General features: G+C 35.8%; 1 protein-coding gene across 2 annotated transcripts in view; it reads left to right on the top strand.

The window, feature by feature from the left end:
- The window catches only part of LOC131068017 (OVARIAN TUMOR DOMAIN-containing deubiquitinating enzyme 4), a 46216-nt gene that overhangs the window by 7639 nt on the left and 12157 nt on the right, over nt 1–26420 (top strand). For both annotated transcript variants that reach the window (XM_058003218.2, XM_058003219.2), the window contains 2 exons: nt 5513–5634; nt 6332–6372. In XM_058003218.2, coding sequence (XP_057859201.1) covers nt 5513–5634; nt 6332–6372 — 163 coding nt within the window. The remainder of the gene's footprint in view (nt 1–5512; nt 5635–6331; nt 6373–26420) is intronic.

Below are 26420 nucleotides of genomic sequence, written 5' to 3'. Positions count from 1 at the left end.
TAGGTCCTGTCCTTGGCCTAGGTCCAAAGCAAAATCCTTTTTTTTTGGTCTTTTTGGAGGTCAAATCAATGATGTCTTCAGGAGGAAGCGATTCAAAGGTCAAGAGAAGTTCAAGGCAAAGGATATGATGAAATTTGAGCTAAAATGCAAATTTCGCTCCTGACCCTTCCAAAGGGTCCATAGTGAAATTCCTAGGAGGTCTAATATTTTGCCTAGGTCTTTGAGCAAAACCTATTCCTAGACAATTTTGGAGGCGAAAGGCTAGGCCTAAGATTATGAAATGATGAAATGAGGTCTAAATTGAGCAAAATAGCAAATTTTGCTCCTGACCCTTCCAAAGGGTCTAGAGCAAAATTCTTATAGGGCCCGTCCTTGGGGAGGATCTTGAGCAAACTTCATTTTAATGTCTTCTTGTTGATGATTTAAGGTAAGAAATGCTATGTTAAGATGAATATATCATGTGTACTTAATCATCTTTTGGTTTGTTTTGCAGATGGAGAAGATCGAGCCAGGACAAGGACGACCTATTCTAGTCTCATCATCATCAAGGACATTCCAAGTGCATAAAGGAGGACTCTAGGTGTTTTGAAGTGTTGGAAGACTTCAAGTGTTCGAGGAGTTGCAAGCTAGCCTCAAGACCTCATTCTATCACATGAAGAAACCACATGATGACAGAGAAGAATGACACTTCAAGGCGAGGTATGCTACCAGAGAAAGAACACTTGACAATGAGGAAGCTCCATCAAGCATATGGGAGTCAAGGAGGTGCATCATTCATCGCATCAAAAGACAGAGGAGGATCAACCAAGTCACAAGCGTTAGACAAGGTGACATCCTAGTCATCATTCCTCTAGTCGGATTGGTCCACCTCAGCATGACCATATTCAATGTACCTAATTTACCGGAGGCGGCACAAACTTCGATGTACCTACCCCTGCTTCCTATTGGTCCTCACCCTTGGAATGTAATTTTCTCATTGGCTAAGAAAGTTTGTTGTAACAAACCCTAATTAGGGTTTCTATATTGTAATCCTAGCCATTGATTCTAAGTCAATCAAAGCCATCTGTTTGTAAAGGGTCCTCTATATAAAGCCCTGGTTCGTCATTCGTAAGGGTTAATAGTTAATAGTCAGAGAATAGTTAGGAGTTGGCAAAAGAGAGATAGTCAATAACTAGTAGCTCAAGAGTAGATAGCATTTTAGAGTAGAGTAGAAAGAGAAGGCAAAGATTGTTGCCAAGAGATTGTTGCAAAAGACATGTAAACTTCATTGAAGGAATGATGAATTCTACAATTTGCATGGTCTCTATACTTCTCAAATTTAATTTCATGTTATTAGATGAATGGAAGAAATTTGTATGATCAATGGTGAAATTTGTATATCCATACTACTAACGGTTTGTTGATTGCAAACTTGCCTTGCATAGTAAACTGGAATCATTCAGCTTAAGCTTAATTTCAATTATCGCTTCTTCATTGATATGCATCAACCTGACGGTGTCTATGCTTGTAGTGATGATCTGAACATCATAAAGTTTTCCTTAGAAGATCGCACTAACCTTGTGGAGATGATCCTAGCATGTCAAAGCAAGACTTAGTTAAAGTTTCATCAAAGGTCATCCATTGCTCCTACATTCTTAGTGTTAGAATTAGATTCCTCTCCAACCCTTATCCTTATTTCCCTTTTTTAAAAATCAAGGATTAGTAAAGACCCACGTTCCAGTGATATCCAAAGCAAATCAGACACTCAGATCTTCGAATGTAAGTCCCCTTGTGATTCCAGGAAAATCACATCATACCGCAAGAGCTTATCCACACTTAGAGAACCTACAAATAGAACCTTGGAGCTACTTTGATTGATCCTTCTGCGAGATCTTCAGCATTTGGGGAAGCTTTATTCAAGAGAGGATAAGGTACCTTTAGGTATTTTATTCTGGTCATGTACAAAAGACACATCAACAGGTCCCTCAAATCCTTGGTAAACAATGTTAGATATAGGTTCTGAATGTATATGTGTGTGTGTGTGTATCCATGTGCATATTTGTATTCACTCACCCAAAATAATTGAAGGTCATATGTCCTTACAGATAATGAAATTGGTGGTGTTACCTTATGACATGTGCTTGTTCCATCTTGTCATTATCCAATAGAGAAGTAATTTGTTCAGAAGAGGCAACTGAATGCAGCCATGACATTGAACAGGCTTGCTCAAAGCAATATTCTTGTGATTTCTCAAATATCTTTTCTATGTTTCATTGGCCTTTGTAAGATATGTGCTAGTATGCATTGTGGTGTTGGATTCAGGGTTTATGTGAGTGATCTTGAAATGTAGCAGTGGATAATAAACCTGCACATTGGTTACGTTAAAACAATATGATCTGGCTGCTGTTTGGAATGTAGTTTGCTTTACAAATTCCAAAACCTGCAAATGTGAAGGCACTATTAGAAATGGACAACAATGGCCTGGAAAATTCTTCCTTTTCAAAAATTATCTCAAAACATTAGTTTGGATCAAATTAAATGTTTTGTAATTTGTAACAATCAACTAATATGACAAAGGCACATTTGAAACTTTGGTCCATGCTCATTATATTTTTGATGAGATGATGTTTATATAAATTATTTTGCTTTTCAATAATCAAATATTAGCAATCATCCTTTATGCTTGGAGTAGATATTTGAATCGTTCATGTTTCAAAGTATCTTTATATTTTATTTATTTTTCCGTCCTTTGCACCTACCAAAATCAACTAAGATGGTTACTGAAGAAGAAATTTGTAAGCATCTTAAAATATCTATTGTGACTAGTGGATACTCTTCTTGTAAGTGGTAAATTGACTTTTGTAATGCATGTAGCATCTAGTAATCCACGAGTTTTTGAATAAAAAATTACATGGATCTCACCAGTTTCCTTCTTTTACCATGTTTTGAAATCTTTTGTATTGCTGAAATTCAAAGTCCATTGAGTACACGCTTTCCTTTGCTACTGTCTAACTCAAACAAGAGCTTTACATGACCTTTTCTATTTGCAGTTTTATGTAAGTAAATATCCTCAGAACAATGGAACGAGCTTCAATGAGACAGAACTGTGATCATTGATGGGGGATGTTTCTATCAACGTTCATATTCTAGACAACTGTTGCAAATTTGCCAATAGTTTTTTAAATATGTCCCTTGTAGATAAAAAATACAAAAAAATTGTGGACAATTTGTTATAATGCAAGAGTTTTGCCTGTTTGATGATTTTCTTCCTTTTAAATATCCATGCTCTGGACTATCCCTATTAACTGTCTATTAGATTATTTCTATAAATATTTTTGGCAGTTATCTCTGAAAAAATTAAAGAATCCAAACTCATGTCACCTAAACCATTTTTTGCTTATTGACCTGGATTTCTGTTTGTGTTTAATTGACCTCAGAATTGCTGGATACTTCTTCTCCCCTGCGAAGTTACAAGTATCTATGTATCAGATACCAGATACAGATACGGTACTCTCAGATATGGCAAGGATACCATATTCAGACATATCCATATGTAATCTTATATTTGGGCTTTAGTCAACGTGTTTGGATATGGCATCACACTGCGTGGTGCCATATCTGGTGTAGGGTTAATAAAAAAACATTCAAAATAAGCAACAAATTGAAATATAAAAAAATACACATGTATATCACTAAATATACAAACATTATATATATAAGTGAATAAATAAATGAATATATTTATACTTTTATAATTTTGCCATATCTAGCCATATTAATATCTGAGAATCTTGAAAATTTTCTATATTCATATCTGAGACCATAACTGTATGTGATACTGTAACCATTTCCATGCGACTCTGTTTGACATATCATAAGCTTGCCATATCGCTTGCCTTTGCTCAGCTACAAGTAGACGTATAGAATAATTAGATTCTCAGTTTCTTTGGGTGAATCTTGTTTTCTTGATGTTTTGAAGTCTCAAATACCATAATTTTTTAATATTTGAAATAATACTTCGCGTGGTATATGCATTTATTTGCTTATTAGTCACTGCCTTGGCAGTGATTCTATTGTAGTAATTTCAAACAAGTTAGTTTGTTTGAATTTTTTTATTTTTTTTCGTATAATTTCAACAGTAACACGTAATATTTATATTATTATAAAAAACAATAATATTTTTAACTGATTTTATTAGCTGGCGGACACTGAAAATGCAAACTAATTAGTTACTGTACAAACATTTTATAGCAAATTTAAAGTTTCTATTTTCTGGTTTGCTGGCAATTTTTGGAGTTAAAATCTCCATTTTTTCAAGCAATACTGAATATTTAATGTTGTGTTTCTCAAAGACACTTGAGAAACAAATATATTAAATATAGTTTATTTACTATATACTATTTTTAGTACACAGTTTAAGTTGATGCGGCACTGATCACATTGAATATGCATGTACTTTTTGACTGTTAGAAATGTCCATTGTAGTACAAACTGGCATGCTGAAGTATCTGACCAAAGCATAGTCCACTGTAGTCATAACCTATCATAGTTTTATTAGCCCTTTTCCATAAAATAGTTTAGAGGTCTCTACAATTTTCCTATGGAATTGAGGATAGTATCAAAAACATAATTGAAGCCATTTTTTTTGTTTTTAGAGGTCCCTACAATTTCCTATAGAATTTGGGATAGAATCAAAAGCATAATTGGTTTGAACCCAAAAATGCAAGTGTTTAATGTAAAGACCTGTATTTCAGAAGCAGTAAGGTCGTCCACTGAGGACTTTATTATGATCATATTTTTTAGTGAATACTGCAATGAAGTGTCATTTTGGACAAGTAATAATCTCATATTCTCCATACACTTCCAATTCTTTTCTGCCCATGCATAGTGATCCTCATAAGAAATTTGGGCCCTAAGGAAAATGCATATCAGTTTCCTGCTATATGGAGATTAGTCATTCTAGATCTCAATTTCATCCTAACAATTTACCTAATATTATGTGCATGTATTTTTATTCTTTGATGCATGACCATTTTTTTGCTTTCCTACAACCTCCTTGAGTGCTTCAAACTCTCTCAGCAAGGGTTAAGCCTGTGCTCCCACCACCATTTGTCTGTAAGAGTTATCTGTGGCGATGCAAGTCCTGCCACCTTTACCTTTCTCTTCTAATTCTGTTGATCCTGGAAACCAACAAAAATCCACCTTAACTAGAATCAAGGGATGGCTTTTGTTTTAGAGTGACTCTTATTTACTCCAAATGATAAATAAAGTTACTTAAAAAATGCTCTCCATAGATGAATTACAGTGGTTCCAAAATTTGGTATCTCTCACTGCTATTGCTTACAGCATTGCCACTATGTAATAAGGTGTGTTTAAATGTTTCATGTTCTAGGATCAGTCCCTTTGTGCAAGTTGACTTAAGTCTTATGTTTACTAAATCTAGCAAGCAATCTTTCTAGGCAGATGAAGTGTGCTGGGACATTTTAAAATTTATTTTAAATAGTGACATGCTTTTCATTTCTGATTCATGCAGGCATACCAGGTGATGGCAGATGTTTGTTTCGGGCAGTTTCTCATGGTGCCTGCTTGAGAAAGGGTGAACCCTCCCCAAACGAGAACACCGAGAGAGAGTTAGCTGATGAATTACGCAATAAAGTACTAATTCTAAACCATCTTCCTAGCATTTTGGGCAAAGAGACATTTTACCTTTGTAGGACTTCACATTTAGGCACCTAGCATTCTAGCAATTGAAGTTAATAATACACTTTACACATATTCTTTTAGAAAAGATGAAGCTTGCTTTCAGGAACCTAAATGGTTGGATCTAGGATATCCTCATGTGGATTTTGACTTCATAGTGGTTTTCGTCATGTATGTATGCTCCATGGAATATTAGTTAATTTGTATTATGTTGTTAATGCCAATGGAACATTTAGAAGTATATTCTTGTTTCATGGTAGTAGTTGGGTTTCACAATTTTAACAACTTGCTGTCTTTATATTTAAAGCTATATAAGGTGCCCCTTTTTTATGTAAAGAAGATTTTCATAATCATGCAAGATATATGAGCAGTCGCATTTGCTTTCTATCTAATATGGGAGAAAGGCAGCTTTGGACTCTCACCATTTCACTTCATTTTCAGGCCAGAAAGTCTATTCTTGCAGTATCATTGCAGAATTAAATGTTAACTTTCACCTGTGTACTGACAACTTCATTTTCGACACTTCTAGTTGAAAGAATTGATGTGCTAGTATTTCACTTAGTTTGTGTTCGCTAGAATTATTTTTCAAGGTTTAGCCAAATGAAAGTCAACTGCTACATTATTCTAATTATCATATTATGTTTGGTAACAGGTTGCGGATGAATTTATAAAGAGACGCAAGGAAACAGAATGGTTAGTTATTTGACTGTTTACTGATGAATAAGAGGTTTTTGGGCATAATCTAGATACAGTTTGCTTATATTTGTTGCTGTACTCGAAGAAATATTCTTGATATTATAGTTGCTGGTTCAACAGAAACTTTTTTAATTTTTTTGCAGTTTGTACATGAAATCTGTAGTGATATAATTGCCTATATCAAGATTTGACTCCACATAGACTTGGAGCAATTAAACAACAGTTTGACATGCTAATCCTGTCAATGTTCCTTGAGGATATTGTACTAATTGTTCATCCCTTAGTTACCAGACTCAGAAGGCTGTTTTTTAGCTAGGACTTGGACTCATAAAAAACCCAGCAATTTTTTGGTACACAAACCCCAGCAATTTTAGTAAAGCATTATGTGTAAATATTTTTATTATCAAATACTTGATATATTTAAACTTTTGCCCAGATTCTGGTGAAATGAGCTGGCAGGCCTCGTTTTGGCCTGCTTGGTCTTCATCCTAAGTTACTAGTTTGGGTTCGGGTACACGAACCCGGTTCGTGGGTCGGGTTTGTCTATATATATATATATATATTATGTATGTATATCAAAGTTCCCAGACTCGGACTCGGCTCTGACTCGGCAAGGCTGACTCGGCTCGTGACTCAGCTCGGACTCGGCAATGACTCGACAAAATAGGAAAACCCTTGAAATTTAGAGATTTTTAACGATTTAAAAGTTAAAACTTGTTTCATACACCCATTATTGAATTAAGCTTAAAGACACTATAACATCATCAAATAGAAGCTAATTTGATCACATACATAAACATACATCCATCACATGCGTAGAAATGTAAATTGTAGCTGAAGGAATTAGAAAACATAGATATATAGAGTTATAAATGTTGTCCAATGTATATAAAATCCATGACTTCAAATGTTCCCAAACATATATGTAACTGTAAAGTGTAAACAAAAACAAGTCTATGGCTCAGGCTCTGGCTCAGCCTCGTCTATCTGCCTCCTAGAAAGGCGTCTAAGGTAGGTCTTGGATGACTGAGTAGCCATAGTCTCTACCTGTGATGTGCCAGTTTGAGTAGCCATAGGTGCTGTGCCTGATCGTGCTCTATCCTCCTCCTCTGCCATAGCCACAGCCTCAGCCTTTCTGTCTGCCTGGTCAACCCACTCAAGGTCCTCATTAGTGAAGACTGGATCGGTGGACTCAATGAGCCAATCGGACTTACCTAGGGGCTTTCAACATGAACCCTAACAATTCATTCTTGAGTTTACCTCACCTCCCCAAATACTTCAATTTGAACATCACTCACCCTCTAGCATCCTCCTAAGGTGGTGAAGTCAACACATCAAGGGATCGAATGACATGGAACAACGTTGGCGTGCATTGCACACAATGAATATAGTTACCACAAAAGACAGATGGTAAAGTCACTCAACACCTTAAGGCGATCCTTATTATGGGTCACCATGAGGCCTTCTAAAACTTTCTCAACATCCTCATAGAATGCTCATTAAGGATATGTCACCAAAGTGGATAGGTAAGGACAGTTGAAGAAGCTAGGGTCAAGGCCTTCCATTGGGAATAGTTGTTGTTGAGTTGGCCATAAGTCCTCATGGAGAGCAATCTTTGACCTCAAAGACCTGTAAGTCTTAATCTGTAATCACCTAATACTTCTTTTATGAACTCTAGCACTGCCAATTTATTGTAGGCGAAAATGGCTTTCACTCTTAGGTTTGATTCTTGCCCTTTTTGTAGAGGATCGTGGCTTTTTTAGGATTAGTACTTGCAAGCCATGGCAAAAGACAAACACCTTAATAAGAAGAGCCTAAACACCTAGATCACTGCTAAGTGCCTGAAAAATAACAAGCATTGGAACCACACAGCAATGAGAAACAACCATTGAATTCTTTGAAATACTCTTCCCCATGAGCTATGCCAAACAATATTTAAATGAAATAAAACACATGAACCAAAGGATCTAATAAACATCACCTTTAGACTTCATAAAGGTCACTTTATTACATATTGCAGACGTTCAAATTATGGATAGAATGTTTCCAATATTGAAATATTAAGGAGCTCTACACTTTAATTTTTGTCAGTATCTCACCAAGAGGAAGTGTGACTACTATACATAGTTATAGTAGCTTATTAGGCTCCTGGTCAGTGCCACAATTAACTAAAAATCTGTAACAGAATTTGCAAATATGTGATAATGTGAAAAGACAACCTCCTTGAACCGAGAGTGTCATATCCCCGCCCAAGGTTAGGGCTTGTCATAAGAGAAGAAAACACAGTAAGTAAAACTAGCACGCTGCAGCTTAGATAATAAAACCCTAGGTGACTAAATTATGCAAGACAACCCTAAATAAGTGATAATTATGGGCCATAATTATTTATGGCCAACCCAATTAAGAACAGTGATTTCTTTAAGGACCCAATTGAAAATATATCAGTGGCTAATTAAGAAATAATTATATGGTTTTAAAGGGCTGTCTCAGGGTTTACACTTTACAGTGCTGGCCGACCCTTAAGGATTTTCTCAAAATAAATAATAAATCTATAGACTTTTTTTAGTGACACTGGCCGGGTCACGACCCTCGGACTTGGCGAGTCAGGTGAGTCACGCCCCCTGACCCATTCGAGCCGGGGTCAAGGTCACCGTGACCCAGGAGGGGTCACTCGGCCCGCTGACTCGCGTGACTCGCCGCGAGTCACGGAACTCTGATGTATATACATGTTATATGCAAAAATTTAAAGAAATATTCAGAACTATAAAACTAAATACATTTAATAGTATGGTACTTCATCATTGATCAATGTGTGAGGAGAACCCAACAATAGAAGGGGTGCTTTTAGGAACATTTTAGGGTTTTTAAACGCAAAAAAGGGTCAAAAATGTCTGTTTTTGTTATGTTTTGGTGCTCAGCCGCCTTTGGATACACTTGGATTCGTACCCGACGAACCCAAATACCAAGGTACATACCCAAGGTGAACCTGAACCTAGGTGAACCCAGTTTGGGTGTGTGGACCAAAAGAGGCGAACCCGGGAACATAGTCTTCATCCCAATAGGATTTATTGATGATTCTATCCTGTTTGCTTACTTGCAAATTGATCTCACTTGAACATGGCACTCTTTTTGTCCTTGGTAAAAAGTGTAACAAATGTTCATAGTTTGCAAGGTAAACATTCAAGGTCTGGGATTGAGCAAAGTACACATGGAAAACATTTTTTAAACTTGCAGAAAGTAAGGCAGATTCCTCCTCTTCTCATCTTTTTCCATTGCTTTTTTTTTCCCTCACTTATTAGTTATTTTTGTTTCTCTGTTTTGTTACTTCTTTATGCACTTTTTCTCCTTGCATTCCTTGTCATTTTTTCTTTTCCTTAGTTATTTTTATGCCAAGAGGTGTACCCTACAGTGGCAGCAGGGAGTGAACGAGTCCGTGTACATCAAAAAGATTTGCTGACAGTTGCAAACGAAAAAAGTGAAATCAACTCTTGCTGTTACACAAACTCTTTTTCTTCGTTGATGGTTGAGCAGGAAGTTGAGGAGTCAAGCATTACATTGGGAGGAGTTATATTGAGGGGGAGAGGTGAGATAGCGAGCATGCAATTTTATTTGGTGGTGGAGGGAGAACTCAGGGATAAGAATGGGAAGAAGATAATTCTCTGAGGGCAGCAGCATAGCGGAGATGGAGAACTTCTGAATAGGATGGTATGGAAGCTCAGCTCAAAGAAATTTTCTAGGTATTTTGTGGATTGCTTTGGTTGTATTAAAAAAAAGACTCAGTGAACTCAGGATTCCTTGATTGTAGTTTTAGGTTGACATAAGAGTGGGTGTTCTCTGAAGCTATTTATTATGGATTTTTTGACAGAGGACTGTCTTTGGAGGAGGAAGCCACAAAACATGCACTTAATTTGTAGAGAGAAACAAAGGATGTAATTGAGCACTTAACACTAATCCTAATCCAAATGTAATTGAACACTTATGATAACCTAACCCTATAATTAACCCTAACCATAGTTAAACCCTATCTTGAACTTGAACCCTAACTGTTAATCCTAAATCCAACCTAACCTTGATCCTGTCCCTAATCAAAACCTAATTGAACCTCACCCCTAATTGAATCTTTATGCTAACATAACCCATAACCCTAATCAAACCTTAATCCTAATCTTAAAACAAAGCTTTATTATAGAATCCGTATCCAAACACCATGATTTATCTTTATACTAATATAATTATATATTGCCATAATTCTATCTAATAATACAATACTATATAAATATATATTGTCTTATTTGAATGTCTTCCACGTTGCGTTTTGACTGCTACTAGCTTATATATATTTAATATTATAATATATATAAAATTCGCTAAAAGATATCCTTCTTGAGGTGCCTATTTTTAATATTTCTTTTCCCTAAATTCTAATAGGTGCATTGAGAAGGATATCTCTCAGTGTATTTTATATATATTATAAAATCAGTGTTCCATGGAGATGCGTCCCCCCACCAGAAACGTCTTGGGGACGGGGGGACGGGGACGCGACGTCCCCTGTCGTCCTGCCACCGCCACCCAAGCGTCGCCGGGACGTTTGGGCGTCTCCTCGAGAGACGCCCAGACGTCTCTCGAGGGATAGGGAGACGCCCAGGCATCTCCCACGTTCCCACGTCAAAGCTAACCACAAAAAAGCAGTTTTGAAAAAACATGTGACTTTTGGGGGGGTTAAGGGGTAACCCTAATTGGACGTGGGCCAAGAGAAAAATAACACCTGACGCCTTTAGAAAATAATAAAAGTATTTTTGGCCTCGTGGGGCGCTGCCCCTCGACTCCGCCCCCTTGACCCCACAAGGGGCGATGCCCCTTGACCGCAACTTGGGGGCGCTGCCCCCAAACCCCCGTTGAAAAATATAGGGGGAAACCGTGCCGATAGAAGTAGGGAAAATTTAACCTCCGAGTCTGATTAGGCTCCATATAACAACACAATTAGCATTGAAGAAATCTTGGTATTTAGATTTAGCATTTCAAATTTCCTATAGTCTCATTTGAAATGTAATTCTTATACTATAGTCTGTAATACTGTCATACATCTTTTCAAAACTAGTTTTTCAAGTACTATATGTATATGTATAACTATATCAGCACCACCACCCCGCCACCCCCCCGCCGCCGTCGTCCCCCCGCCATCCCCAAACTTAGGCCCTTGGTCCCCCCGTCCCGGAAACGCGTCCCCGCATCCCCCCGTCCCCAACGCCCGTGGAACATTGTATAAAATTAAATCTATATAAACTAGTGAATATTTCTTGTCAAGGGCAAAAATGCATCTCCAAGGTGCTTGTTGAGCTGAAGCAAGAAGATGAGTTAAGGTAGCTGGTTTGTTTCCACTGGGAATTTTTATGCATGATTTTAAAGGATAATTTGGAGACTGTCATTTTTATCATTGTGTTTTTTGTATATGCTATATTTGAACCACCTTTTTGGAATAATCAAAGCCTCAAGGCTCCCTAATTCTATGGAAACAGTCTCTCTGCATATGAAAACTGATAACAATCTTATGTGGATTTTTTACAAGCTGTTTAAAATAGCACACTAGAGCATATAGAGGAGAAAATGAATTTCACCTTGACATGATTATTTATTGTATTTGAATATTTGTGCCTATATTTATCATAAGGTGAGGTTCATGTTACATTCTTATCCTTCCATAGATTGATTTCAACTTTCAACTCATTCGTACAAGACAAGAGACATGTAGGAGATGTGCAACAACTTCGGTGCATTACATAAAAGATAAAAATGTGATGAAATTTCCCAAAAAAGTGATTTCCACAGTTTCAATGAATATATCAGGCAAGCTCATAGTTTTTAGAGAGGACTATAAAATGTAACTTTTCTGGGTAATGAACCAACATTGAAATGTTAACCATTATAGATGGGTTGGTAAATGAACCAACATTGAGACGTTAAACATTATAGATGGGTTATTCAGTTTTTTATTGGCATATGTTGTGAGAATATCATACCTCCCACCCCAGAAGCTGGAGGTGTTGATTCGTGCCGTTGAAAAGGGTTAAAACAGCTTTGAAGTTCTACCATTAATCTCATTCTGACCATGTTCCATGGTGTTTTGGGATAGAGAAGGTGGGATTGGTGTCTCCTAAGGATTGTTGCCTACGAAATTTGTAAGAAGGTTTCATACAAGCAATATTTTACCGTGGTTTTCTCCTATAAAGGTTTCCACCCAAAATCCTGTTTCTCTTACGTCTATAGATTTTTGTGTTGCATAATTTTTGCATTGTATGTTATTGATATTGTGTGCAATTGATATGCTTATGGTATCCAGTTTGAAGAAGTTAAAATAGACTTATATTGATTCACTCCCCCTCTTAGTATAAGTGTGCGTGTTTCTTCAGTTTCAGAGTCATATAATCAGAAGAAAGTTGCTATAGTCCTCAAGGAAAAATGTCAAATATAGCTTGACAAAGTCTGCCTAGGGCATGAAAGGAAATCAAAGATCAAAATTGCAGCACAAATTTTATGGCTTGAACCCAATAACTCTTCCTAAAAGCAATAGACAAGTTGTCTTACAATTGTTATTCTTTTCAGGTGATGTATTTTGAACAATCAGACCTGAACAGCTTCAGATCTATGCAACATCAGTCCATTCCGTCATTTGTTGGGTTAGTTTATGGCCTTAGATGGAGGGAATGACAAGTTTGGCTAACTAGGTTTGGTGTTGAATGGGTGTTCAGGCACCAAATATGCTGATAATAAGAAATAACAATTGGGGTATTTCCTCCAAACCCCCACGAGAGGCATTGCCCTTTGAATTTGTTGGTGGCATTGCCCCCAAAACCCCACAAGGGGTGTTGTTCCCCGATCCTGCTGGGGGTTTTGCCCCTAGACCCCCATGAGGGGCACTATCCCTCAATCCCATTGGAGTAATTGCTTTGAGACCCCCACCAGTTATTGGGATCTCTTGTCATATAATAAATTTGATTAAAATGAGGGGGTTTGGGAGTGGAGACTAGAATCGACAACTTGTAAGCTAAAAGTGAAAAAATGGCCATATAGACCATTAAATTCCAAGCGTGGTTTCCTCTAATCAGTTAATCAACAAAGGGTGATTTGTTGTTCTGTAAGCAATTTTGCCTTGACTGAGTAATATGTGTCGTGATTTGCAAATTTTTTATTGCAAGTAAGAATATAGTGGATTTTTTTAATTCTTCATTTGATCTGAACAAGTGGGTGTTTAGGTTTTGCAGGATATAAATCTTTCATTTGAGACTTTTCTAATAATTGATTTTGTTGAACATTATAACTCTTTGTTTATTTCATAATTTAATGGAAATGACTGATTTTTGAAGTATCAAGATTGTAACTCTTTTGATCAGAAAAGATTTAGGAAAATTGTGAAAACATGTTATCAAGAGTCAGTTGATTGGACCACCCTCAGCTAAGAAGGAAGCTTAAAAGAAGGATTCCCAAGCCTTATTCCATATTCAAACAACTCTAGATAAAATTTATTTCTAGAATTTTTTTACGAGTGTAAAGACAACAATGTATTCTTGAACAACTGTAGAAGAAGCTTATCACGGTAGTGATCAAGTCAAAGTTGTTAAGTTGTAAACCTTGAAGATGAAATAAGCTGATAATGTAAATGATTACTATGTTAGAGTGAAAGATGTACTCAACAAGTTGACCAATCTTAAATAATGTTGGATAAGTGTTGTGATTTTTAGAATAACAAATAGTTTAAGTGCAACCAAAATAGTGAATTCCATGGTGCAAATGATTATTTTGTTAGAGTGAAAGATGTACTCAACAAGATGACCAATCTTAAAGATTGTTGGATAAGCGTTGTGATTTCTAGAATAACAAATAGTTTAAGTGCAACCAAAATAGTGAATTCCATGCACTCTTTTCTAATAATTCAAAGAACTAATTTAGAAAGTTTCATGCAGTTAGAGCACTATTTTCAGGTGGTTGATTATTTATTAATAATTCTTGTTGATTTTAGGATCAGGTGGTTCATTTTTTAATTAATAATTGTTGTTGATTATAGGATAGTGTATTGCGTAGAGTAGATAATTGCATATGAGGTGATATAGTTTATGCATGATCAAGGAACCAAAAACAAAAAAAACAAGTCTAATTTTATTTATATCAATCCCGTATTTGTTTTGTAAACATTCTATTAAAGTTGTCCCTTTCTATTTTGTGATGAGATGACAATAACAATACTATGTAAAAGTCCACAATTTCAACAAGACAACTTCAGTCTATGGTTTCAACTTTCAACTTTTTTCTAGGATATTTTACTATCGGTGTAACCATTGCACTTCTTTTTGGTACAAGTGATAGTTATACCAACAGTTTGTATCAGCAATCATCATATTTATAACAGCAGTTCATAGTATGATTTTGGTGTTGATTCTTGCCACAACAATTTTTATATTTGTGGCATTGCTTGTATCTGCTGTACCACCACAGTCTTCTGTTCAGTTCATTGTTGCTGTAAGTTTGTGAGTTAGATCTTTGTTATTGCTTCCTTTCATTCGTGTTATTTAAACTGTATGCATGATGGTTCTGGCTGTGTTACCTGCTATTTAAATTTGTATTTTATAAGTGTCGAGCTAGCTACAATAATAATATTATTTGCAATAGGGGTTGCCAAAAACAAATGCTGATATTTAAGGCTTTTGCCATTATTCAGTCATATATCATCGAAATTGCGAGCTCCATTGTTATTGTTTACATAAAAAGTCAGTGATTTATTAGAGTTAAGTAAATTTAAAGGGGAAGCTTGGAAGTTCTTATTCCTTGCATAGATAGGAAATACAAAAAGTTGCAGGTTTTATGAAATATTGAAAAGGGACATTACACAACAGCCAATCACATGCATGCTTGATCAAACAACTTTCAAATAGCATATTAAAAAATCTGGTCAACATCAGTTAGCTCATCAATATGACTTACACTGATGTTGACAATATAGTCTGACAAAATTACCTTTTTGAATCCCCATCATCCTTGATAATAAACGAGGCATTTAATGGTAGAGAAGTGTGTGGAACTATGTATGTATGTGCTATAAATCAGTGTTTAGTTCTGAGTTTCCCAGGCAGGGGGACCCTGCTTTGGTGATGGTGAAAAGTTTCAGATTTTGGGATGGCAATAAATTATCCAAATTTCGGGTACAGCTAGAAGGTTCCCAGATTTTGGTACAGCTGAAAGTTTCCTAGATTTTGTGTACGGCAAAAAAATTCCTGGATTTTGTGGACAGCAAAAAGTTTCCTGGAATTTGGGAACCTTGATTAAAATGACTTAAAGATTCTAAATGAAGACGAACATTAAAAAAAATTAAATACAAGTACTCAATTTGCAATGGCAATCCTCTCGTTATAAATTATTACCGAAATTTTAGCATATTTTGATGTTAACTTTTTTATTTTTATGCGCCAAATGTTTAGTGCTAATAATTTCCTAGATTTTGGGAATCAGCAAAAAAAATTCTTGAGCATGTGGACAGCAAAACAATTCCCTGAATTTGGGGATCGTTACTAAACAACCTTAACAGATTAAATAAAGATGAAATTTTAAGAATTAAATACAATGGGCTGAATTTGCAATGCCGTTTGTCCCTAAGACTTTTGGGTGGATTTAGCATTAAAAAAAAGTTTAACCTGTTTAAAACTTTATGCATTAAATGGCACAGATTGTCCAGTTCTAAAAACTTTCCGGATTTCAGAGACCTCTATTAAAATTAAAAATAACTCAAACAAATTAAAAGGCAGTGAAATTTTAAAATTAATATGCTGAATTTGCAACAGCAGTCCTCTCCTTTAATGATTTTTACTGGGGGATTAGTATTTAAAAAAAGTTATCTATTTTTTATTTTTATGCTCCAAATCAAAGAAATGGGACTCGGACTCGGACTCGGACTCCGCAAGCCCGACTCTGACTTGGACTTGGGACTCGGAGTCAGACTCGGCTGGACTCGAGAAAGTGAAAAACTCAAGAAATTTAGAGATTTTTAAAGATTTTGGACCCCAGTCTATGTTTGGCCGAGTCTGGCGAGTCTGGCCGAGTTTGGACCCCAGACTCGGCCGAGTCCGAGTCCGAGTCCAAGTTTGCTGGACTCGTGGGGGGGTGACTCGGACTCGGACTCGGACTCGGACTCGCCGAGTTTGGGCGATTTCTGGTGATTTTCGTTTCTCTGCTCCAAATATTGCAGGCTGTCCATTCCTAAAGCAGGTGATGTCCCTTCTTGTGGACGTTCCTTAAGAATGTGTCCCCATGGAACATTGGTATAAATAGATGTATGCAGTAATTATGGAAATTTAGAGTCAGAACCTGACATACAAAGACTGGTCCAATCACCTCAATAAGTGTTGTATTTAGTGGTAGGCCAGCCAGGAGGGAGAACATACTTGATTTTGTAGGCTTCATTGTAAATGCATTAATAATGTTGGCACGGTTCTTGGGTCTATTTAGGTTCAAGTCACATTTTAGTCTAGAGAATTCTTCTAGTAGTTAATTTTGCAGTATTGGCTCCTCTTTGTTCGTAAGGCCTTCTTAGGGCGATAACAACATCTTCTCTTTAAAGTCTCATCACCCTGAATGAGTTTGGTTTGTAAACTTTCAAAAGGGTAGCCTTTTGTTTGAATAGTGTTTGTCTTAAACTATCTTTGATACTTTATATACTCTATGTTTGTCTAGTTGATTGTAGGCAATATCCATTAATAAGGTTCATTTGCATAATGGTTTCCAGGTGATAGAAAATATCTTTCAGACATTTCTTATTAATTTGGGGTCTGTTGCACAATACTAGTTGGTGCTTCAAAGTTAAAAAGTACTTTGGCATTAAGTATTGGCACAAGATATAATGTCTTTTTAGTGATTTATCAAGTATAAATCTATCCTTATTAATCAGTCTATCTAGAACAATTGTGGTTTGGGGATTTGAGGCAGTTGTGAAAACAAATGTATGATTTATCTTTTGCTTTATTGTTGACTATTGATAAGGATACTGGATTTCTTGTGGAAGGTAATCATTTAGCTTTACTAAGCTGAAACTTATCACAAGTTGTGACATTCTTATCAATATCCTTTCTCATGGTCTTCTAATAAACAGACTTAAAATACTTTGTAGGTTTCATTGCTACCCGTAAGTCCTTCTAGTGAATTGACATGGAATTTCCAGAGAATTTTATATTGAAGACTATTGTGATTACATGCTACCATTGTGTTCCACAATGATGCATGTTTGTAGTTAATATTGCTGTGGATGGGAATTACAATCATGGCTTCTGGTTCATATGGACTTTGAAATCAATGTTCTTAAGATACAGGTTCCATGTTTGATAGCATATATACCATTAATAATATAGTTTTTGGTTGAAGATAGAGCATGTTTGGTGAGAATCATCCATTTTGTTATCATTATATTTTATCACCTTATTGCATTGAGATAGGCCTGCTCTTATAGCATATTCATTGTCATTGGTGTAGATTTGAATGGTTTAGTTGGGTCCCAATAAAGAAAGGATAGGCAACTTTTGTCAATGGGTAGGGACATGTTCTCAAATCTCTTAGATTTTTTTCGTAATTCTTCTATTTAGGTTTTTGGCTCATAGAGCCCTTAATGAATACTTTGTAAAAAGAATTGTGTTTACCCTAAGTAAGTTGTTGGGTTCTCCCGTTGTGTGTCTTGGATTTGTACACAACCAAGCCGAGCGTGGGAGCAGCCGGAGGAGCACCAACACAACGGGCCACCAAAAAGACATTAAAATGTGATTTTTAAAACCAAAAAACATTAAAAAAACACCAAAAGAAATCTAAACCCTAAAACACACCCCTTATTGTTTGTTGTTTGACAAACACAACTCCATTTCACACAAATTTATTCTTGCTAAACCATTATTGCATTTTGAAAGGAATTTGTTTTTTTTGAAGGAGAATGATCACAAAGTGCCAAAGGGGTGAATATAACTGGCACAAAGGAGATCTATTCATTTAAGCTAGATATTTCAACTAATTCTTTGGGTTTTTTAAAAGATTTTTTCAAGTGTAAAAAAATTTAAACAAGTTTCAAGAATTTTTATAATGTTTTTTTGGTGTTCATTTTGAACTTTTATTAGTTTATACATATTGTAGGGTTGCATTTTTTTAAAATTTAAAATTTTAAAATTTATTATAACAATAAATTGCAATCTTTATCTATTTGGAATGGCCTCTAGTTCAAGTCTTGTGGGCATTGATAAAACAACTTAAATATGATCAAGCACCTCCTCTATGGAAATATGTTACAATGCTTGATCAACTTCCAAAAGGTGGGGCTTTTATGGAATTATAATGAGTCTGGAGTACAATTTAAAAGCTCATATAGTTGAATGAAAGTTCACATATGTGATATAAGTGGGTGTGCAATTAGAATATGTAGATAGAAAAATAAAGGGGTTGCCAAAAGAAAAAAATATCGCATTCAATAAAGAACAAGAATCCACTGATGCTATGAGTGAGAGAAATATTTAAATATCATCCTTTAACAAGGAAAACATCATTGAAGGCACTTACAAATTCAGTAATGGCCTCCCAACATCCTTTCTATGAGATACTCTTTGTCCAAGAAGATCTCTCTCCTTCTTCCCACAAAATATACCCATTGGTTAAGGTATTTCAGAATGAAACAAGAGGCATTATAAAGGAAAAAATTGCATGTTGCATTTATGCCAATGGCCTTGCTTTCAACTTGGTGAGATCACCATATTGGCAATAAATGTTGACGACAATCAATAATAGAGCTTTTGGTTTCATAGGTCTTGGGTATGAAAAGGTTCACACCACCTTATTGACAATTTCTTTTTTTGTAGAGACATCACCCAAACCAATTAGGGATTCTTGGATTGAAATAGGAGTGTCCATTATTTTTGATGGATGAAAAGATTGCAAGATCTTTAATAACTATTATTGTTGTGTTCCCCAAACTGGCAATGTTTTTGAAGGTGATTGATTCTGAGGGGCGATTCAAGGACACAAAATTCATTTCTAAAATCCTCATTGAGTCCATAGAGATGATTGGTCTTGAAAATGTTTAAATCGTTACAGATAATGTGAAAAAGATAAGGGCCATAGGTGCTTTGGTTGACAAAAGGTGTGCACACATTTTTTGGACACCATGTACCATACATTCCCTTAACTTGGTGATGCAAGCAATTGACGCTCAAATAGAGTGGGTGAAAGCTATATACATTGAGGGTGAGGAGATCCAAATGTTTTTGACAAACCATCATATGTCAGGCATTTTAGGATTTTCTCAAATTTTGAGTTGTTGAAGGTAAATTTATTTTATTTTTAAATTTAATTTATGCCATGGTTATATTTTAATGTGTTACTAATTTATTTTTTTACACAACATTAGGTTATTGAGATCCAATTTGCATCACACTCAATTGTTTTGAGACGACTTGTGAAGGTGCGAGAGGCATTGGGCGCCATGGCCATTAGCCACCAATGGAGTATCTAGAAGCAATCAAATTTAGAGAGGACCTATAAGTTCACTAGTCAAGTCGTTGATCCTAGATGATGATTGGTGGGCTCGTGTGGACTATGCCTTAAGTTTCATTGAGTCTATCATGAGTATGATTAGGTTTGCTGATACAAATCGATCATGTTTGGGAGAAATCTATAATCGCATTGACTCCATGATAAAAAAAATAAAGGTCATAATAGCACAAAAAGAGAATGATCCGAAAGAAACATTTTTCCAAGGTGTGGAAAAAATCATTCACCACTGTTGGAACAAGATGAACACACCATTGCCTCTCCTTGCACATGCATTATCCCCCAAATACTATAGGATATAGATACTTTCTTTTCTAGGGAGAATTGTGCCATATAGAGATAGTGAAGTTTCTTATGGGTACAATTTGGCATTCTGAAGAATCTTCTCTGATCCAGCAGTGATGGATAATATTAGGAAAGAGTTTGGTAGGTTCATCGCAGGAAGAAATCATGGTAGTTGTGCTCGTACATGGTGGTGCCTCCACGGCCAATATTATTTGTTCCTCCAACCTCTTGCAATCAGGATTCTATCACAAGTAAGCATTTTTTATTTTTTATTTTTTAAATTCATATACTATAGTTTCTTTAATTTTAAGAGTATTTGTAAGAAAATTATTTGTAAATACATTTGATAATATGATATTTCATTCTGTTTTTACAATTTGCTGTAAATACACATTTGATAATATGACACTTCATTCTGTTTTTACAGTTCGCTGTAAATTATTTGTAAATACATTTGATAGTATGATACTGCACTCTGTTTAACAATTTCAGGAGTTCATGTCATGTCTCCTCCTTGATCGATATATATATATATATATATAACCTAAATAAAGTAATTATTATTAATATGATAATTATCAAACAAAAGATTATTTGAAATTATTAAATATTATTTTTTAATTAATTAATATTTATTATTAATATGATGAACCTTATAGTGTATTTTTATCTTATAATATTACATATATGTGTGAACAAGATGGTGGAGAATATTACTAAGTGATTTATTAAATATCAATGAATATGTAAAAAGAAATGTGATATAAATAATCATGATCTGGTATAGAGAAATATGCAAACAGGACTTGACTCAGAGCAGTGCTTACCAATGAACAAATATCAGGCAACGGTCAATTTCATAGAACCAAAGAATATGTAATGCATCGAAGGATATACAAGGTGAGCAAGATATTAATAGAACAACCCAACTATGAGCATTGATCAGATTGAGAAATGTATTCATTGATTATATGATTTAATAAACTTACGTCCGTTGAGAACAAAGATAAAACAATTCAAAGTTACTTATTATTGAGATGGTCGATTGGGTCAACTATATGAGAGACGGTTACATTATAATGATCCATCTGTTTAAGAATTATCAAATGACCAGTAGGATCATTAAGAAAATGAGATTATGATTTGTTAAGTAACCAATCAAAGTATAACTAAAAGGTGCGATTACTAAAAAGTCAACTTATTTTGATAAGATGCGACTTATCTTTGGAAAACTCTTCAATGAAGAGGCATGTCTTTATAATGAAATATAGGTATATTTAAAGGTTGTGAATCGTAATTGATTGGGGGGGAAGTAAGGAATACATAAAAAATAGATCTATCATGAGAATAATATGTGTGATTAATGCTCGAAATAGAACAGCATATACATAAAAAATATACAGAAATCTGAAATATAAGAAGAGTTTTGGGGTAGCATATACGGAGATATATAAAGACCATGGATTGGATTAGATCAGAACTGTTATTAAGTTACAGGCAGTAGCATCTTTGTTCTTGGTGGTATGCGTGGGATGTGCTTAATATATAATATTTGTTATGGAGGATTTAATAGTAATATTTAAGGATAATACTAATACAGTCTATGATTCGTAAGCCACTCATACTTAACTCCACATACAGTGGCAAACCAGATCTGACGCTTGTCAGATCTGTCTGCTACTACAGCTATTAGGTAGAATAATGATTAGTGTTTTAGTAAATGACAGTGATGGCATATAATTTGATTTATTTGTTCTATATATATATATGCAAGTGTTGATTGTTGTTTGTAATTAGGGTGGCGGATTCCAATTGCCTTGGGCAACATTGAAATCTGCCTAAGGGGGCCAGCCCCTTCTCCAACGCATAAGGGCTGGGCCCTATATCTCCATGCTTCACCTCCACGCTACACTAAAGTCTACACGCCATCATGATAGGGCCTATCCTAAACATTTCGCATTAAGCAAATTAAATAAATTAAATAATTAAAAGGTTTTAATCTATTTTGCAAGCCGACATGTTAAAGGGGTTTGCTCCACATATATATAACCCCCATCACAAATCATTCAATTCAGTTCTTACTTCATGCGAAATATACATGTCTGGATAATGCAAACTTCAAAAAGAAAGACTACATCTGCACCTACAACAATTATATCTGCTACACCAGCAATTTGGATCTGCTAGTTGAGGTGTGAATTCCATCATTAGAAGTCAACGAACTTAGTGAAGATAGTGCGAATTCCTTGAAGGTTTGCAAATCTGGGTTAAAGGAGCAGCAAGCCAGCAACAACCAACACACATGTGACAGCCAACCAATCTGTCATTCTTTCTATGACAGCAACATCTGCTTCTACAAATTCTTGAGATAAGTGTTGTAATGATTGCATAACCATAATCCATAATCAAATCCGAGGATCCTTTCTGGCTGGGTTTTTCCTCCTAGGAGGTTTTCCCAGGGTAACTGTGTCTTGTCTTTATTTCATTCTCTTTCCTTACTATGCTTAAATCTGAAACTATAAATCGCTAATCTAATTAATCTAATCAGTAAACAAATTCTGATTTTCTGAGTTTAGTTAATCTGAAAGTGTTAAAATTAACATGGTATTAGAGCTATAGGCTAGATCATCTTTCAGATTTTAGAATTTAGTACTCCTTTATTTCTAGATTGTTGTCGCATTTGCAGGTCAGGTCAGTGGGGCTGAAAGTTGAAGATAGGCATGATGGGAATCTCAAATTTACTGCATGGAAGGTTCAAATCAAGTTGGCTCTAGAGGAAGAAGATCTTCTCCAATTCATTGAAGCGAAAGAGCTAACCGAACCTACGGATGCAGCTGAGCTAAAACAATTCAAAAAGGATGCTATCAAGGCCAGGAAGATTCTCATTGATTCAGTCAAGGACCACCTAGTCACCTCTATTGCCTCATTTACTACTGCAAGGGAAATGTTCAGCCATCTACAAGGTACATATGAAGTTAACAATCTCAGTAGGGCAATTACTTTAAGACAACAACTACTTAATATCAAAATGGCAAAAGAAGATTTTGTTATTTCCTACTTTATGAGAATTTCAGAACTAAAGAATCAGCTAGGTTTAATTGGTCATATCATGGAAGACAAAGACCTTGTCATGATTCCCTAAATGGTCTACCTCACTCATGGGAGTCATTTATCCAAACTATAAGTGGCAGAATTGAGTTACCTACCCTTGATCGCCTTAAGAGTGATTCCATCCAAGAAGAGTCTCATCTCATCACAAGAGGGCAAGCCAAAAGTCCCCATGTAGATGATCATCACATGCTTGCAGCCCAATGCAAGAAAGGGGGAAATTGGAAGAAGTCTTATCCAAAAAGAAATAGGGAATTCAAACCATTTAGTTCCCAGCACCCTTGGAAGAAACCAAGAGATACCTCGTGTGTCCGATGCTTTAGATGTGACAAACTTGGTCACTATGCTAAAGAATGTCAGAATAACCCTATCCAAAGTGAAACCAACCTAAATGAAGTCTCAGAACAAAATGATGACTTCTTATTCATCTCCGCTTTGTCTAGCAGTATTCCTACAGATAGTAATACATGGTTGATTGACAGTGGTGCCTCCAGACACATCACAGGCTATTGTGATCATCTTTCAGACTTAGTAGAAAAGGATACCAGCCTTCACATGGTAATTGGTGATGAAGCTCGTTATTCGGTAAGAGGTTCGAACTCTACTTTAAATTTAGACTCTGGTATTTCTTTGCACCTTAGTGATATCTTGTTTGTTCCTGGAATTAAAAGAAACCTAATTTCCATTTCTGCTCTAGAAGATAAAGGTTATCAAATTGCATTTTCTGAGGGAAAAGTTCTTGCTTGGCCTAAAAAATCTAGTTTTAAATCTGCTCGTATAATCGGTCATAGATATGATAGTCTTTATAAGCTCTCTACTAACCCTATTCAAGCCCTCATTAATGAGGCTCCTGAATCTTGTGAGCTATGGCATGGAAGACTTGGACACTTGCATTATCAAGCTCTTCCCTCTCTTGAAAAGTTAGTCAAAGGTATGCCCAAACTCAGTCAAATTCATGATAATACTTGCAAAGGTTGTGCTATAGGTAAAAATGTTAAAAGTCCTTTTCATAAAAGTGAAAATAGAGCTAAAGACAAACTAGAACTTGTTGACTCTGATTTATGTGGTCCTATGTCTGTAGCATCTCCTAATGGATTTCTTTATTATGTAATCTTCATAGATGATTTCTCTAAGAAAACTTGGATCTATTTCTTGAAATCTAAAGAATCTGATGAAGTCTTAAGTAAATTTAAAGAGTTTAAGGCATTAACTGAAAACTCCTCTGGTAAAAGAATTAAATGTCTAAGATCTGACAATGGAGGTGAGTACACCTCCGGTAGCTTTTATGATTTTTGTGTTGAGTCAGGAATTAAGAGGGAGTTTTGTGTTCCATACAATCCTCAACAAAATGGAGTTGTTGAAAGAAAGAATAGGACTATTGTTGAGGCTGCAAAGGCTATGATTCACGATCAAGATTTGCAGACCTTCCTATGGGCTAAGGCTTCTAGAACAATAGTGTGTATCCAAAATAGATGTCCACACCGTGTTCTAAAGAACATGATCCCTGAAGAAGCCTTCACAGGATCCAAACCAGACATCACTCACCTCAGAATTTTTGGAAGTCTCGTTTATGTTCATGTGCCCAAGGAAAAGCGATCCAAGTTGGAACCCTCCGGAAAGAAAGGCATGCTAGTCGGCTACAGTGAATCCTCCAAGGCATTTAGGATATACATCCTGAGTCAAAGGTATGTTGAGGTAAGTAGGGATGCTACATTTGAAGAAGACATTGCCTTTAAGAAATCAAAAGGTTCTTGTGTTATTGATGAAGCTAATGACAATCAAGATATGAATGTTGATACTAATCCTGAGATTCAGAGGGAGCTGGTTGAACCTCCACCTCAAGAAGAACATAATGATCCACCAGAGCCCATGAATCCCACTGATATTCCTAGTGACATTGTCGTTACCAAAAAGAGGCCTCTTTGGGTAAGAAACACCATTCAAGAAGCCGAAAGATTTGCTGCTCCTAGTGGCACCTTCCGTGAAACTAAGAGATCTCAAGTATTCTCCAACTACATTGCATTGATGTGCAGTCTCATTAAAACTGAACCTTGCAATGTTGAAGAAGCCTTGAATCATCATGCCTGGAAGCTTGCTATGGATGAAGAGTATCAGTCAATCATCAAGAATGATGTTTGGGATATTGTGCCCAGACCCAAAGGTAAATCTGTTGTTTCTTCTAAATGGTTATTTAAAATTAAACATAATGCTGATGGTAGTATTGAAAAATATAAGGCTAGATTTGTAGCTCGTGGTTTTTCTCAAAAAGAAGGCATAGACTATGAAGAAACATTTGCTCCTGTTGCTAGATATACTTCTATTAGAACGATAATAGCTATTGCTGCTGCTAGGGGTTGGAAACTACATCAGATGGATGTTAAGACTGCCTTCCTTAATGGTGTCATTGAGGAAGAGGTCTATATTGAACAACTTGAGGGTTATGAGATTCAGGATAGATTAACTCATGTGTGCAGGTTGAAGAAAGCTTTGTATGGCCTTAAACAAGCTCCTCGTGCTTGGTATGAAAGAATTGATAAATACTTGTTAAGTCTAGGTTTTTGTAAAAATGATGCTGACTCTAACATATACTTTAAGTTAGCCAATGATGAAATGCTAATTCTAGTTCTAAATGTGGGTGACTTATTTCTTATTGGTAAAGATGAACTTATTATTAGATGCAAGAAAGAACTAGCTTCAGAATTTGAAATGAAAGACTTAGGTCTAATGCATTATTTTCTAGGTCTAGAAGTATGGCAAAGATCTAACGAAATTTTTCTAAGTCAAGGAAAGTATACTATTGACATTTTGAAAAGATTTAGAATGATGGATTGTAAACCCATGTCTACTCCTATGGAATCTAATTTAAAGAAGTTAAGTGTTTCTGCAGCTAACTTTGATTTTGTAGATCCATCAGAGTACCGGTAGTTGATTGGATCACTGATGTATCTAGTTAACACTAGACCAAACATATGTTTTGCTGTGAATGCTCTTAGCCAGTTTATGAGCATGCCCAAACATGTTCATCTTGTTGCAGCCAAGCACATCCTAAGGTACTTGCGAGGCACAGTTGGTTTTGGGCTGAAGTATCCACT

The sequence above is a fragment of the Cryptomeria japonica genome, chromosome 4 (assembly GCF_030272615.1).
Source record: "Cryptomeria japonica chromosome 4, Sugi_1.0, whole genome shotgun sequence".
Taxonomy (NCBI): domain Eukaryota; kingdom Viridiplantae; phylum Streptophyta; class Pinopsida; order Cupressales; family Cupressaceae; genus Cryptomeria; species Cryptomeria japonica.
Note: the sequence above shows the minus strand (reverse complement) of the source record. Positions and strands in the feature narration are given on the sequence as shown.